Raw genomic sequence first — 17,899 nt, 5'->3', positions numbered from 1 at the left:
CATTTCAGAGGTTGGCGAGCCACCTAATTTGAGTTTACCACACTACCATGATGACCTTCCATAGCTTTACCGAAAATACAGTGTCTGATTAAATTCTACTATAAATTCAATGATTACCTTTCATAGCTTTACAAAACACAGTGTCTGATTGAATTCTACAATAATTTTAACACAGTATATGATTTAAAAAATGTCTTCCTCTAAACAGTTTATTTTACAGCAAGACATTTTTAAAATTACGACGGCTGTTCGATATGTAATGTGTATTGTACCACAGCCCAATAACGCTTTGCACGATTACGTGGATGATATTCTTGAATAGCTCTATTCAACACCTTTCCAACGGGTTGAGAATATTGAAAAAATTAGAGCTTATATAAAAGTTCGCACAAAACTCGGTCATTCGGTAATGCAGATTTTAACTGAATTGGGGGAAGCTTATGGGTCTGATAAGGTATCTTATGAGACAGTTCGTAGGTGGAGAAAGACATTTCTCACAGGCACAGAATCCGTCAAAGATGCAGCAAAATCTAGCCGATCTGTGACTATAAAAGGCAAGGCAAATGTCTCAAAAGTCAGGGAAATGATTGAAAGTGATGGCAGATACACGATTCGTGATATTACCAAAGCTGTTGGCATATCGCTATCGCGGGTGAATTTCATTTTGAAGCGTATTTTGAAAGTACGAAAGATTTCTGCCAGATGGATATAATGACAGATGACCAAAAACGGATACGAGTACAAACCGCTAAGCAATTGCTCAAAATGTTTCCCTAATTCAATGAAAGACAATTTGCAAAGATTGTTACTGGTGACGAAACATGGGTTCACTATTTCGAACCAGTAAAAATAAAAAGAAACAAAATATGGCTAACTAAACACGGTAGAAGGCCTGTAGTTGCCAAAAGAACCATAAGCATAAAGAAGGCTCTTTATTGCATATTCTTCTCATGTGATGGTATAGCCGTACATATTCCGGTGTCGAAGGGCAAACGTGTTACAGGTCGGTATTACCGAGATGTTATACTAAAAAGCCCAAGAAATATTATCATAAATGACGCCTTTCGTCAGGATTAGGCATGTTCGTCTTCTTCATGATAATGCCCCATCACATACATCTCAGCTTGTGAAGCCATTTTTGAAGTCGGAGAAGGTTACCGTTTTGCCACAAACACCATACTCTCCAGATCTAGCCTCATGCGACCTTTTCCTTTTTCCAAAACTTACAAAGTTCTTACCTGGTCGTCGTTACATGTCATTGGCTCAGCCATCAGTCAGTGCCTCAGAGGTCTACCTAACTCAGCGTACTGTGACGCATTTCAGAAAAGGATTCAGAGATTTAAATTATGTATTTCAAACCGCGGAAAATACTTTGAAGGGACGTAGTGTTCATTTCACTATTTGAGTCGAAAACTTTTGAGATATCGTACAATACACATTACATATCGAAAAGCCCTCGTATATATATTCAACTCGACGAAAGCCTGTGACTGCAACTTTTGCAAGTCATTTCATATGGATCTCGCGTTTGCATTATACGCAAGTGAATGTTGAATTCTGAACAAAAATATCAACACTAGTTGCACCAATATCCATCTTCCCCTACATCTTGAAAAGTCTCTGGAGGAGGTGAGTAACCATAATGATCGCTATAATATTGACTCCCCGGCCCTACATCACACGTATAGGGGTATACCCAGTCCAGTCTGGCAGTATCTATCTCCCATTACGGCTCCTGCCAATGGTTCCAACACGCAATCTTGGGCAGATTATGTTTGTATGGACCGTATGGCCTGTATAGAGTGGTCCGAATCAAACAGGAAGTGAAATTAAATGAATGGACAGTTCTTCGAAAAGAGACTAACAGGTAACTTAATGGACTGTTTATGGAGTTATCACAATAATATCCTATAGAATGGACAATTCAAACAAAAGGTTTACGTCACCATCATGTTTTAACTAGAGAGAAATTCATTTACAACAATGCTAACAACGACTCTTTGGTTCGCGACGGTAATATGGAATACATTCTTCCCACATAGAAAAGCCGTCAGCATTCACTCTAACGTCATTTACTGTAGCCTCACTGTTATTTTCTTATCAACTAAAACGCACAGGCGACCCCATCTGAACTACACTAACAGGGTGTCGTATCCTCAAGAGTCATTTACCACGAGCTGAAGTAGAGTCTTTGTTTTGTATTTCACAGAAGGGCTTCTGTAGGCAGTGACTGAACAGCAGCAATCTATAAAGACATGATGTCCTCCTCTGAAGTATATAAATCGCGAATCCCTCTTTGTCATGATTGTGATCCCCGCCCATGTTCTGTAGACTTCATGCGTTTAATGACATCTTCCAGGGTAAATGGAGGAAAGATTATTAGATGTTGTACCCCCTGTTACGTTCAGTAAATCAAGTAATCACATAATTTGGAAGGCCCCATAGTAATCCCCCTTGAATCACGTCTCAGTACGTCTAACTCTCTAAGTGAACTTTTACATGAAAACCAATTTTTCATCATCATTCCAATGATGACACTCTGACAATATTGAAAATCTTCCATCATTTCAAACCCTTCACCTCTTGTGAAAGAGATTTTCTTACCACAGCACGATGCGATGGTGTTAATAGACTACTGTATATCGGTTAGTTTTGGCGTTGAGATTTTCTGAAACAAACGCTTTACGTTTTGGCGTAATAAAAGATGAAGATAACGAACAGTGATCAATCTCATAACTCCTATAAGCAATACAAAATAGATAGTTGGGCAAACACGGATCCCTGGACACAGCAGAGGTGAGATCAGGTGCATAGGAGGAGTAAGCATCCTATGTAAATCAAGTAATCACATAATTTGGAAGGCCCCATAGTAGCCATAGTAATCCCCCTTAAATCACGTCTCAGTACGACAGGGACCGGTCACACCCGCCGTGAGCCTTATATCTTGATCAGGTTAACGGGGTTATCCGTAGTCAAAATCAGTGTTCCTATAACGACCTAACAATCGGCATGAAACACGTCAGACGGCATTTGATAGTTTGTATTGTCAAAATAGATCATTATAATCATAAAATTTGCGAAATGCTGGCTTTAAACGAGATTGTTAAAACCCCTATACCATTACTTTGTTTGTCAGTAGCTTGCCTCGATTTAAAAACTGACCATACACAGAACAAGCTTTTGCGTATCATATCATTTGAGAGATATAAACACCATATGCAGGTGATAATGGAATATTGCTACATAAATATGGGAAGTTGACGATGGAGAAGCTGAAATAATCCCGTTTGTCATAAAGTCGAGTTGTTAGTTTGCCCTTAATATCTTCTTTCAATAAAATATTTAAGTATGAAGCAGAAGCGGACGACTCTATGGTGTCTTTTATTTCGAGCTCACATGGATATATCAAATCGACATATGAATGAAAGTTATTACTGTTAATAGATAAAACGTCTTCGATATATCTAAATGTTGAATGAAAGGGCACAGCAAGAGATTTTTCTTCTCACGTAGACGTTTATGAATAAATTCAGCTTGATATGAATATAAAACCAGGTCACCTAACAAAGGAACACAATTCGTGCCCATGGGAATTCCAACAGACTGCTGGAAGACCTGATCACCAAAGACCACGAAGATATTATCAATGAGGATATTCCACATTTGATATACACTACTTCTGGCATAGTTAGTCGGACAGTAAGTTTAAAGTTTCTCTTTCACAGCTGTTAATATTTTCGTGAAGAGCAAAGATAGGGGCTTGGTAGAGCACTTACTGGATCCAGCAATGTGTCTTTGTTTGGAGATGGTTTTTATGTACTTTAGGAATCCAGTATAGGTACGTAACTCATATTCATTCGACCCATTGACTGGGATATTAAATATGTCTGAAACTGAAGCATGGTTTTAAAGAATTTCATCTTTTGAAAGGGCAGTTGGAGTATAATACGATTACCAAAAGTAGAACTAATGACAAGTTCGTTTAAAATAAAGTTGTAATAATGAGCCTTACAAAGAAACTTTTACAAAGACAATGTTGCTAAAAGAGCTTGTCAGCTGGAACCAAAACATATTCCTCATGTAACCTATCTAATTCTTTTATCACTTCTGGTTTACTAAACACAGAATGATAAATGGTACTTACTTTTGTTTTAACATGTCTAATGCGGGATTTTAATACATGTACATTTGATCCATTCTGACAATGTATCAAATTCTTCTTTTTCATATTTTTACACGTTCACGTTTGGTACGGCGTTGAGATTGAGAATCCACCCCACGACTTCCCAATCGCGAAGAGAACATTTTTAAAGCGTGAGTTTTCGGTTCGCATGGAGTCTTTGACGGTGTGTCTCGACACAAATGTGTTGGGAAAATGTGTTCGAAATTATTTATATTAAAATTTTGAGGCCGCAATACAAGTAGAAGTAGCCCTGTAATTCCAAGTTTTTATAATGAGTGAATATGTAGCTCTGGTATATCCAATTTTTCCCGAGAGCTACATTTCTACAGATACATGTATTTTATTTTGTAAGCGTGACCGAGGAGACACACACACTCTTTTATAATGAGTGAATATGTAGCTGTGGTATATCCAATTTTTCCCGAGAGCTAAATGTACATTTCTACAGATATTTTATTTTGTAAGCGTGACCGAGGAGACACACACACTCCCTTTTCTCTCTTACTTGGATTTCCAGTCAGATAAGATGAGTTGATTTCCGACCAGAGTAATACCAAAGTAATGGACATCAGTTTCATGGACGACTATCCGCCGATCAGTCCCATCAATAGATATGGATTCTATTGTGTTTTGTTTAGCATCCACCCAGTAAAGGACGTTGTCTGCAGAAAAAAAAAAAGATAATGCACAAACCATTATCTCATACTCGGTATGTGTTGTCGCAATGTTACTAACTTTGTAAGAAAAAACACCTCAAAGACTTCGTTAACAACATCGTGCAAACACACATGTATACTAATGGAGAAATAATTCTTATAATCTTTGGAGCTCTTACTTTGGCCTCAAGCCAAAACAAGTAACTACATAATGATACTCATCGTCACTAGCCACGGTTACAGAGTGCGGTAGTACCTACCCTACCTCAAACCGTGACTGCATGGTCAGCGAAACACTTGATTTTCATGAATATATATGAAATGACACAATCATATTTCTGACCAAGCTGCTCCCAGAACTAAAACGTGCAGTATTTGTGTAAAGAAATGACGGGCAAAAAAGGCTACAGATCTCTGTTTACAGAAAGAGGTAAATTTTATAAGTATTTATCAAATGAAATTCGCATTAACAGCAGTGGTTACGCTTGTAAATTCTGTGTTAATAAACTTAATCGTATTCTCAAACTTGATGAGGAAATTCGGAGTAAAGTGGATGTGTTGAAATCTGCAAGACTAGAGTTGATCGGACAATTATCTAAAGAGAGCGGCGTGGTTACGCATATTATATGATAAATTTATTACACCGGTGAAGTCAACAAAGAAGCGTTCTTTAGTTACAACAGCTAAAAATTGTCCAGTTTGTTCTCAATCGGTAATCCTCGGATTATTCCGCTACGAGCACGCAATGACCTCTGAAGGATTTTCTTTCCACAAAAAAAAACAAAAAACCCATGGAAGCTCAGCGATTGGTTGACTAATGAACATAAATATTCATGAAGTCAAAGATTATTTTTAATCACACAGCTACGGTATTTGACGTAGTGTAAACAGAGACAATAGGCGTGGCTTGCGACGATGAATGATGTTAAGCTTCCCTGCTTTTTGGCAAAACGTATATTCTCCAATTTCATTTTTAAAACAATATGGTACTTGGATATTGAGATGACAAAATAAGCATGTCCTCTTGCTAATTTTGATAAGATGATTTCACACATCAGAGTGACATATTTATACTCAACAAACTAAATTGACCCATTATCAATCTCGACTGCCTTTATTTCAATATACATGAAATGTTTTCAGACATACAAATCATGGTAGTGCAGTGAGCGAGGGTGGGGTGGAGGTGTTGTTGATTTGTATAAGTGCGATCCATCACCCACAGGACCGCTCTTCAGAGGTGATGTCAGAGTGCAGATTCCCTTTCTGCCGCATGCTTTCACCTACTGAGGACGTATCTACTTTCCAGATCTACGGTGTTCATTTTTGTGACATTAAGGTTTTTTATATATCTGTTGCTTGTTTGATATATAATCTACAAGTGATCTATAGTTATTATTACGGCTACATGATCATTTATGGTAGGGAATCAAAAGTAGTTTTCTATGAATGGTGTCTATGAATCTCCGTTAGCCCTATATCTTGATCAAGTAAACGGAGTTATCCGTAGTCAAAATCAGTGTAACAAGAACGGCCCAACAATCGGGAAACACGTCAGACATTATTTGCCACAATGATAGATTATATTGGAAAACTTGATTATTATAACAATAATATAATTTGCGAAATGCTGATTTTTAAACGAGACTGTTGAAACCCCTGCATCATCAACTTGTTTTTCACTAGCATGCCTATATTTAAAAAATGATCATACTCACTAGCTCTCGCGTATCGAATCAGTTGAGAGATATAAACACCATATGCAGGTGATAATGGAATGTTGCTACATAAATATGGGAAGTTGACGATTTATTTTCAATAAAATGTCTAAGTATGAAGCAGAAGTAGACGACTCTGTGGTGTCTTAAATTCCGAGTTCACTGGGATATATCGAAAGGAGATATGAATGAAATTATTATTGTTAATAGATAAAATGTCGTCAATATATCTAAATCTCGCATTGAAGGCCACAAGAGATTTCTTCTTCTCACGTAGAAGATTTTGAATAAATTCTGTCTCCTAAGAATAAAAAATACAGGTCAGTATAAAAGGAGCACAATTCGTGCCCATGAGAATTCCAACAGACTGTTGGAAGACCTGATCAGCAAAGACTATGAATGGATTGTCAATGAGGAACTCCAGCATATTTTTATTTCAAATTCTGAGTACTTGTGCGTGGAATCAGATTGGTGTTTAACAAAGTATTTTTTTGGATAACTGATCACCAGATATGAATATTTCCGTTTTCCATTTTTGTTGAAGAAGCAACTGTCTATGGTGTTAAAAGTCTAGTCATTAATTTATCGTGCTAAATGTTGAAAAGCCATACGGTTTGATGTTGTTAATTTGAGATGGGCTTTAGTATTTCAAGTTTACTGTTCGTTGTCTTCACCTTTCACGGTACGTACTTTTGTTTTGATGTGTCTTTTGCGGGATTTTGATATTCCTTTTATACTTTTAATCCATTTTGACAATATATCAAGTTCATTTTCATATTTAGCCCATCATCTGGCATAATCTTCAGGAGAATTCATAATAGATGTGGAATTATGTCGCCAATTGAAAGACCGAGGTTCTCTCGATTTAGGGCCTCCTAAAATAAATGATTTGAGGTCCTCCTTTTCAACTATTCATGTATCAACATCACAAGTAATGACACGTCAAACTGGAATATAGTTGAAAGACAACGAAGAACAAGAAAACATACATGGATTAAGTATAAGATGGTCTATATCTAGCCACTGCAAAGTGTTCTTACAAATATCCAAATAACCTTTGTTAAATAAATCATTAACCACCCATTGATCATATTACAAAGTAAAAGCAATTAAGTTAAAAATACAGAATGAGATGTAAATTAAAGCCTAGAAGAGACGATGACAACTTTTAGGATAATAAAGTTGTATTTGAGCTTCTCATTTGCACAATATATTTTTTTCTAAAAAGCCAATCTCTGATTTGAAAAATATATTTTTGAAATATTAGTAGTAGCAATTTCATTTTCCGGAGAAAAAAATTCCGAATTTATTTTGGTCAAATCATAAATCATGTGTACCGATTCGAATGGGATTAAACGTATCGAGTATCAACACATCCAAACGTTATTAGGATTGATACAATAAGATAACAGCTGTTTGACAATATTAGAAGATTTAAGTACCAATAAATTGATTTATTCATGTATATTCAACATTGAAATCCCTACGACCAAATTAAGTTGGAACGAACTCGTTGAAAATATGGCGTCCGAGGTACTTGGTTATATAAGGAGCGTGGGGATGTTAACCAAGGATCTTTCTCGTAGACCATTAGAGAGAGTTGATACCATTAAGTAATCAGTAATACCAAATATGTCTGTGATTGTCCAAATACTGTAATTAATTTTCAGTCACGTGATTTTTCATTTATGGATTTTAACCGATGAATATTTTTGGGGAGGCCGGATCTCAAAAAATCGAACTGACCCTAACCTCTGCATTTATGCAAAAATGCACCTTCTTACTAGAATTAATTCATATAATGAAAAAATTCCCTCATCATTCTTATCTTTGATTTATCATCCTAGAACATACTCATAAAACATCCGCTATTGGATGCACTTGGCTTACCGACAGAGAGCAACGACAATCCTTTGCATCAACATTTTCAGATAAAAGTATGTTGTCAATCCTATAATGTTCGTTAACTTCATCTTTTATGCATAAGAAAATAATTGAGAGCCTATATGTAAAATACAGAAGTTTGAAATGCATGCAGCATACGTATTCTATGCAAGTATTGTACCTTCATAATCTATAATTAGCCCATTTGGCCAAGCTATACCGCTCATACTCAGGAACAACCGTCTTTCTGTTCCATCCATATTCGCAGATTCTATTTTTGGTTCATTTCCCCAATCAGACCAAAATATTTTCCTGTAAGTAAAATAACAAAATGGGAAAGTAACATGCTTATGCTTCTCTGAGATAAATGTACAAAAGCAAACTAGATTTGGTCTATAGGTTTTCTTTACCCTTTCAGAGGATGTATGGCTATTGCCCTGGGCTCGTCTAATTTATCCTTTACAACTGTCTTGCATATCTGATAGTTGTCTATTGAAACGACTTGAATACGATCTAGCCCAGTGTCCGTGTAAAACAGCAATCGGTTGATATGATCTAAGGCTAAACCATCAACAACGGAATCTGCAATCAAAGCAACAGAATAATATACCATGATTGTGTGTAGTTTTCGAGTGGGTTAATTATATTGCACGTATTCTACATTATATATTTTCATAAACCTATCCTTAAACCATCACTCCAATAAGCAATTCACCTGTTGAGCGAACTAGAAGTTTGAGAACTAACAGGTAATAAAAGCCTAAGTTGTGATTCACTAGCATACACAACTGTTCGATGATTAGTACATCATGGTTGATATTTCACACTTACGTATATTACATATTCATACAATTACTAATATTCATTAACCTTTTTAAAAGCACAACCACAAAGTTGTACGCTTTCTGTATATTTCTAATTATTATTTATCAAAATACCGATAGTTCTATCAGTTATTACAACTGATCTTTTCTGGCACACTGACAAAATGGTGAAGGCAGGGCGTACCTTCAGAGAGGGCCTTGATGATTTCTGAGGACCGACCCTCCACATTGACTCTTTGAATGACCTTTCCTTCTGCCCTGTCATTCTCCGTCCAATACAACATGTTTCTGATCGGATCAAAGGCCACGGCGATTGGCCGGTTGTGAGCTATTTCCGGGGCAATGACGTGCACATCACCGGTCGACAAATCCACTTGATACAGCTGTTTCTGGTAGGAGTCAGCAGCTATTACGAAATTATCTCGAGCTAAACCTGTAATCATCACCAAATTCACAATTAAAATTTCGAAAAAATAAATCTTCTTGTAAGCGTGCAGTTTACATTACTTTATGATTTCTTACTTCTATAACTGTAGGGGACAAGTACACACATATGGAAACAAAACTTTACGAACAAGCTAAATATTTGCAATGTACTATTAGTTACACAGTTAGTTAGTGACCTGATACAGAAAAAATACATGGTGTGAAAAGAAAACCCTTATCGGGCTCGGCTTCGTCACGCCGAGCCCGATACGGATTTTCTTTTCACACCATGTATTTTCGCCGAGCCCGATACGGGTTTTCACACCATGTATTTTTCCGTATCAGGTCACTAACTAACTGTGTAACGAATTTATCTAGTCGAGGACCTCTAACTGTATATGTGAGGGTCTATATCATACAAATCGGTTTGCCCAAATCGCTTTGCCATTTTGTCACGGCTGCAAGTCGAACCCGACAATAAATTACTTGCTCAACACGGATTGTTCTCGCATGATACGTTTTTTTTTCACGGTGACCAAGATCTGACCAATTAGATTTCAACAATTTTGTCTGAGGCGTGATAAATGTACATCTCAGTAATTCAGTTCTGTTTCGAGGAGTTCTTCGTTTGAGGACATAGGACAAATGTCAGAACCACGTGGCCTATATGTACAAAAATGTTCATTCCCCCCCCCCTCATTTTCCACCTGGCCTGGACAAATCGTTAACTTTACTAATGTCGTTAACCTTATCAAAATGGTATAAACCGATGTCTAGTAAATAGCAATCACTAAGTCAAATATATTCATCTATTGGTTCTCCAATCAAAAGGAATTATCTTGGAACAAATATTTAAACCTTGTGACCAAAAAGCTTGACCTTGTTGATAATTTTCTAATATCTCCATTAATAACATATTCTATATGTAAAAATGTAATGTTGTGTACATTTGTAATATGTCCAAAAATTGCAGAACGTCTATCACAACATACCCTGAAGGTTATAGTTAAATCGCAGAAAGAGGAATCATGTAAAACTACAAGCTCTACAGTTGGGAATCGGGATCACAGTCCGGGTATCTCACAGATTAAAACATTTATACTGTTCAAACGAGAGAGGTACAGTTTCGGAAATGAAATAAGGGGGTGGACGTATTTCCTAGATTAACTGAGTACATGAATGTGCACATCAAATAACTGAGTACATGAATGTGCACATCAAATAACTGAGTACATGAATGTGCACATCAAATAACTGAATACATGAATGTGCACATCAAATAACTGTAGTTTTCAAGTATTGTGCATGTAAAAGAAATGCAAATTTGAATGATTAAGAATTAATAGTATTCATGTTACCACAATGCACGGCGATTTATCGCAATAAATATCACCCGAGTAATACACCACTTAAATACTTCACAATAATAGACTGTATGAAAGGTGGAGATAACGAACAATGATCAATCTCATAACCCCTATAAGCAATACTAAGTAGGAGAGTTGGGCAAACACGGACCCCAGGACATACATGTACCAGAGGTGGGATCAGGTGCCCTAGGATATTATGTATATTATACTTGTAAATATTATGACATTTTAAGAAAATTATTTGAAATATAATCATTTAACCTGTAATACATGATTGCAAGTCTTTGTCAAGTTGAAATCCTGTTCCGCATGCACAGACGTATGATTCATTGTACAGTCCTAGACACAGCTGATCACAGTATCCATTGTTATCACTGCACGTTACTACCAAAGTAAAGTTACTTTCATTATGCATATTTCTGTTCCAAACATATAACAAACTTCTCCATCTCTAATGTACACTTATAGTGCATTATACTGTACAATAACAAACTTCTCCATCTCTAATGTACACTTATAGTGCATTATACTGTACAATAACAAACTTCTCCATCTCTAATGTACACTTATAGTGCATTATACTGTACAATAACAAACTTCTCCATCTCTAATGTACACTTATAGTGCATTATACTGTACAATAACAAACTTCTCCATCTCTAATGTACACTTATAGTGCATTATACTGTACAAGTTCTCTCAGGTATATTCTTTTTGATTTTTTTCCAGACATGTCAGAAATATGTATTGGTTTTTGTTTACAAAGTAAGTAGGTATAGGACAAAAACCTACAAGAAATATAAAGTATCAAAATAAATTATTTTTCTGCTCAGAATACCATCTAGAACTGGCTGGTTGATAACATCGTAAGCGATGACGTCAAGAGCTTCTCCTGTCTGTGGATGCAATATTCCACGGACTTTATTTTGAGTCTGGATATCTGCGATGTGAATACCATTCATGTCATTCTGATCCGTCCACACAAGGTAATCCTTTAAATAAATTTTTATAGCGACAAAGATAATTTCTGAAATTGATTTCTAATACTTTAGTGTTTGCCACAAAACTAAGGCGACTTTATCTAATTGCTCAAATGCCTCTAATGTACATATGAATCAGTTAAAAGTATTTCCAGCCCCAAGGGCTATGGAATCTAGAATAATTTTCCTGTTCTACATATCCATATCTACGCTAAATTCTAATATTTAGCAATTAAGATGTGCTCTTATAACAAAAATGCCCCCGAAAGTGCCCATACTGATGAAAGACTTTACATAATACATGTAAATGACATCAACACTATATGACTATTTCGGCCCAGCCCTAAAGTCAAAACCCTGGGATTGCAAAATTCACAATTTTGGTACATCTTTTCTAAATATGCTTTTAATTTTTATACAGTATCAACAAAATTAAAGAAGAAATCTTTCAAATGATAAAGATAATTATTACTATAATAATTTTGACCCCATACTGGAACCAAAATCATTAATCTTGGGATCATGAAATTTACAATTTTGGTAAAAGGCTACATATACCTACTCCTTCTAAATATCTAGTTAGTTTCAATTTAGTATCAACAGCATTACAGACTATGTTATTTAAATGTTTTATACATATACATCATATATACCAAATTAGGCCCTGTACTGGAGTCAGAACCTCTACCTCGGAAATCATAAAATTTACAATTATGGTAGAGGCCTTCCTGCTCTACATGACTATTGCATTTAGTTTTTCTTCCAGATGTGCGGTTTTAGAGAAGATTTTTGAAAATTGATCAATTTGATAGGTTTTGCCCCGACCCTCCCTAAGGCCCCAGGGGTGTGGGAGTCCTGAAATTTACAATTTATGACCAGCTTGTTCCAAAAATGCTTTATACCAAATTTGAAAGAATCGGAATGGTAGTTTTCGAGAAGTTAAAAATGTAAAAATGTTAACGCGCGATGATGGATGCATACCAATTGCAATAGGTCACTTGAGTGACTCAGGTGACCTAAAAACAAACTCTCCCCCCCCCAAATACTATTATGTCTTCAATGCAATGACATTAAACAACTACTGATACTATTCAATTTTTAACACTTTTGAAAGTGTCAAAATACTGATAATGAACTCAATACATTAACTTAGTATTAATGAATTATGATGGATCAGATTTAATTCTAATTTTATATTCTGCCTTTTCTGGGTTTTTTTTTTTTAAAAATATGGCGAAGATCACTGTTCGTTATCCTCACTTTTCTAGCGCTGTAGTATAAATGACAGTATTAATGCTCACTTTTCTAGCGTTGTAGTATAAATGACAGTATTAACGCTCTTTTGTTCCTTATGCTCACTTTTCTAGCGTTGTAGTATAAATGACAGTATTAACGCTCTTCGTTATCCTCACTTTTCTAGCGTTGTAGTATAAATGACAGTATTAACGCTCTTTTGTCCAGAGAGTATTTAGAATTGCTCTTTCCTTACAAACAGTTTAGAATGCTTAAATTTTTAGCGGCCGATTTGATGCTTTGCACCAGAATTATCTTGAACGCATATGTATTTGAGTTACATGTAAGTGTAATACTGTTAATGAATAGTCATTGATTTTATCAATTATATTAACTAATGATCTCATTATCTGACTTCTTACCTGAAATAAGCTGATTCCATAAAATCTAGCTGACTGGTGTTTATAAACAACTGATGTCACGTCTAAATCAAGATCATAGCTAACAACTTGATTTAATCCAGAGTCTGCCCAGTACAATCTGAACAAAAGAAAACAAGATATTGTAATCATGAACACAGCAGCCAAATGCCATCAATAACAAACAAAACTATATATTGAATTCAAATAAATTAAATTTACAGTACGTTTAATAAAATTATTGTATGTTTGAGACTGTCCCTATTGAATTCCGTTAATTTACACAGGGTACTGATATTAAATCCCATTCATTAACACAAAGGTTTACATTAAATGCACCAATCAAATCTCATTCATTAACACAAAGGTTTACATTAAATACACCAATCAAATCTCATTCATTTACACAAAGGTTTACATTAAATGCACCAATCAAATCTCATTCATTTACACAAAGGTTTACATTAAATGCACCAATCAAATCACATTCATCATATTGATGTACCAATCAAATCCCAATAATTTACAGTTAAACATTTTCCCAATCAAATCCTATTAATTTACGTAAAGCTTAACATTGACTGTACTAATCAAATCTCATTAATTCAATACCATTACTTAACACAAAGTTTCACATTGAATAATCAAATCCCATAAATTTACTGTTACCTCAAATCTCAATAATTTACACAAATCCTATCATTTTCACAAAAGTCTACATTGTATTCAAATTCTTCGGTTAAATGTACCAATCAAATCCCATGAATTTACACAAAACTCCACATTGTACTCAAATTGTATTGTGACTACCAATTAAATCCCATAATTCCACAAGTGTGAGAGTACCAGTATCATCTCATTGATTTATGCAAAACTACTTACTGAACATCCAATCAAACAGTAGATAGGGCAAAACAACTAATCAATACCCATAATGCATACAATGCTAACTAATCAATACCCATAATGCATACAATGCTAACTAATCAATACCCATAATGCATACAATGCTAACTAATCAATACCCATAATGCATACAATGCTACCCGTTCTGCCTTCGAATGTACAAATCCAAACCCATTTATTCCACAAATCTCCTCAAAGAATGTACTGATGAATTCTCATTAATTTATATAGAGCTATACTGTGTACCAAGGACTGTTTTAATCCAACGGTACAATAGAACCAACCAATTCGCATTGCTTTACACCAAGATTTACAATTAAGTTATGACAATCAAATTACATCAATTTACACCACATTGTACATTTTCTACTTAAAATTTCTACGTGAGAAGAAAAAATATCTTGCTGTGGCCTTCAATTCGACATTTAGATATATCGACGACGTTTTATTTATTAACAAAAATAACTTTCATTCATATCTCGATTCGATGTATCCTTGCGAGCTCGAAATAAAAGGTACCACAGAATCGTCCAATTCTGCTTCATACTTAGATATTATATTGAAAGTAGATATTAACGGCAAACTAATAACTCAACTTTATGACAAACGGGATGATTTCAGCTTCTTCATCGTCAGTTTTCCATATTTATGTAGCAATATTCCACTATCACCTGCATATGGTGTTTATATCTCTCAACTGATTCGATATGCAAGAGTTTATTCTGCGTATGGTCAATTTTTAAATCAAGGCAAGCTACTGACAAACAAGTTCATGGTACAGGGTTTGAACAGTCTCGTTTGAAGCCAACATTTCAGAAATTCTATGGTCGTTATAACGATCTAGTTTGCCAATACAACCTATCATTGGGTCAAATGCTGTCTGAAGTGTTTCATACCAATTGTTAGACCGTTCATGGCACAATGATTTTGACTACGGATAACTCCGTTTACCTGATCAAGATGATCCCAACTCTGGTGTGTCCAGGGGTCCGTGTTTGTCCAACTATCTATTTTGTATTGCTTATGGGATTTATGAGATTGATCACTGTTTGTTATCTTCATCTTTCTTTTCAAATCATATCAATTTATGCAAATCTTCACAGCAGCTGTACCAATGGAAGCCCACTGATTTACACAAACTCCCATTCATTTATAGGAGGCGATAGTTCTTCCAATGAATAAACCAAACAAATCATGGTGTCATATACAAGGATATACCCTTCATTGTGCCTTTTATAATGCCTAGGTATTTTGAATTGATTCTCATTGATAATGTACAAATCAAATTATTTAGGCCCTATTTTTTTTTTTTTTTTTTTTATATAAGGCTATATATCTCTTTTGTGTTGCAAATATATTTGCACGCGCTAACGGAGCTCAGAAATGTTTATATCATGTGATCAGTCACCCAGAAAATTATTTCGTTAAACACCACTCTGATTCTACACACTACTACTCTTAAATTGTTATTAAAAAGATGCTGGAGTTACTGATTGACAATACATGTATGTACGTAGTCTCTTGGTGATCGGGTCTTCAAACAGTCTGTTTGAAACCCCATGGGCACGAATTGTGCTCCTTTATCAACTGATATGTTATACTATTTCGAGGCAGAATTTATTCAAACGTTTCTACATGGGAAGAAAATATATCTTGCTATGGCCTTCAACTCAACATTTAGACACATCGACGATGTTTTACCTATTAACAATACTCATTTTCATTCATATGTCGATTAGATATACACTAGTGAACTCGAAATGAAAGATACCACAGAGTCTTTCATCAACATCTGCTTCTTACTTGGATATTTTATTGAACACAGACTGATGTTTACGACAATCTTATGACGAACGGCATACTTTCGATATTTATGTAGCAAAAGTCCATTATTACTCGCATTTGGTGTTTATCTCTTTCAACTGATTCTACTAGAGCATGCTCTGCATATGATCAGTTTTTAAATCGATGCAGCCTACAGGAAAATAAGTTGATGGTACAAGGGCTTCAGCAATCTCATTTAAAGTCAGCATTTCGCAAATTCTATGGTAGTTATAACGATCTAATTTACAAATACAACTTGTCATTAGGTCGAATGCTGTCTAACTTGTTAGGTCTTTCTTTACACACTAATTTTGACAACGGGTTACTCTGTTTACCTGATAAAGATATTAGGCTCACGGCGGTTGTGATCGGTCAACAGGGAATGCTTACTTCTCCTATGCACCTACTCGTGTGTCCGGGGATCCGTGTTTGTCCTACTCTTAATTTTGTATTCAAAATGGGATTTATGAGATCGATCACTTTTCTCTTTTTTTTTCACTTTTTCCATTCAGCATTTACCAATAGTTACTTAGATACTTAACTCAACCATGAGAAAAAACTAATTAGGACAAATTATATGTACTCATGTTATTGGTATATTTTGATGATATGAGTAGGTATATGTAAGTAAATAAATTTACACATCAGACGTGAAGTCTAAATACAGATGATTGGGATGATCGATGTTTGTCACCACTAGATTTCTCCTGCCGCCTCCATTCAAAGCCGACACCTCTACCACGTGTCTGCCGGGGTCACTCCAATACAGTTCCCTGTAAACAGAAGAAAAACATCCAGATTATGGTCACTCTACACTGGGCTACATGAACAAGATCTAACAATCAGGTAATGGTCACGTTACACCGAGTAGCATGAACAAGATCTAACACTCAGGTAATGGTCACGCTACACTGAGTTACATGAACAAGATCTAACAATCAGGTAATGGTCACGCTACACTGGGCTACAAGAACAGAATCTAACAATCAGGTAATGGTCACGCTACACTGGGTTACATGAACAAGATCTAACACCCAGGTAATGGTCACGCTACATTGGGTTACATGAACAAGATCTAACAATCAGGTAATGGTCACGCTACACTGGGCTACAAGATAAGAATCTAACAATCAGGTAATGGTCACGCTACACTGGGTTACATGAACAAGATCTAACACTCAGGTAATGGTCACGCTACACTGAGTTACATGAACAAGATCTAACAATCAGGTAATGGTCACGCTACACTGGGCTACAAGAACAGAATCTAACAATCAGGTAATGGTCACGCTACACTGGGTTACATGAACAAGATCTAACACCCAGGTAATGGTCACGCTACACTGGGTTACATGAACAAGATCTAACTTACAAGTAATCACATATAACCCCCATTGTGTCGATACTGAATTCTCAAGTGCATTAATCCACTTCGAAGAATTCACTTGATAAGCGTATCCAAAAATTTGTCTCTTC

The 17,899-nt window shown here is 35.7% G+C and overlaps 1 protein-coding gene across 3 annotated transcripts in view; it reads right to left on the bottom strand.

The window, feature by feature from the left end:
* LOC125657932 (low-density lipoprotein receptor-related protein 4-like) overlaps nucleotides 1-17,899 on the bottom strand; it is a 66,558-nt gene that overhangs the window by 5,563 nt on the left and 43,096 nt on the right. Inside the window, exons 8-15 of one of the 3 annotated variants that reach the window (XM_048888853.2) lie at nucleotides 17,065-17,196; nucleotides 13,697-13,814; nucleotides 11,900-12,053; nucleotides 11,323-11,445; nucleotides 9,450-9,698; nucleotides 8,852-9,023; nucleotides 8,623-8,753; nucleotides 4,689-4,845 (exon numbers count right to left, since the gene is read on the bottom strand). In XM_048888853.2, coding sequence (XP_048744810.2) covers nucleotides 4,689-4,845; nucleotides 8,623-8,753; nucleotides 8,852-9,023; nucleotides 9,450-9,698; nucleotides 11,323-11,445; nucleotides 11,900-12,053; nucleotides 13,697-13,814; nucleotides 17,065-17,196 — 1,236 coding nt within the window. The remainder of the gene's footprint in view (nucleotides 1-4,688; nucleotides 4,846-8,622; nucleotides 8,754-8,851; nucleotides 9,024-9,449; nucleotides 9,699-11,322; nucleotides 11,446-11,899; nucleotides 12,054-13,696; nucleotides 13,815-17,064; nucleotides 17,197-17,899) is intronic. The other 2 variants (XM_048888854.2, XM_048888855.2) reach the window with 2 other exon arrangements.

Source organism: Ostrea edulis, chromosome 9, assembly GCF_947568905.1.
Source record: "Ostrea edulis chromosome 9, xbOstEdul1.1, whole genome shotgun sequence".
Lineage (NCBI taxonomy): Eukaryota > Metazoa > Mollusca > Bivalvia > Ostreida > Ostreidae > Ostrea > Ostrea edulis.
The sequence above is the reverse complement of the archived record's forward strand: the minus strand, read 5'-3'. Positions and strand labels throughout refer to the sequence as shown.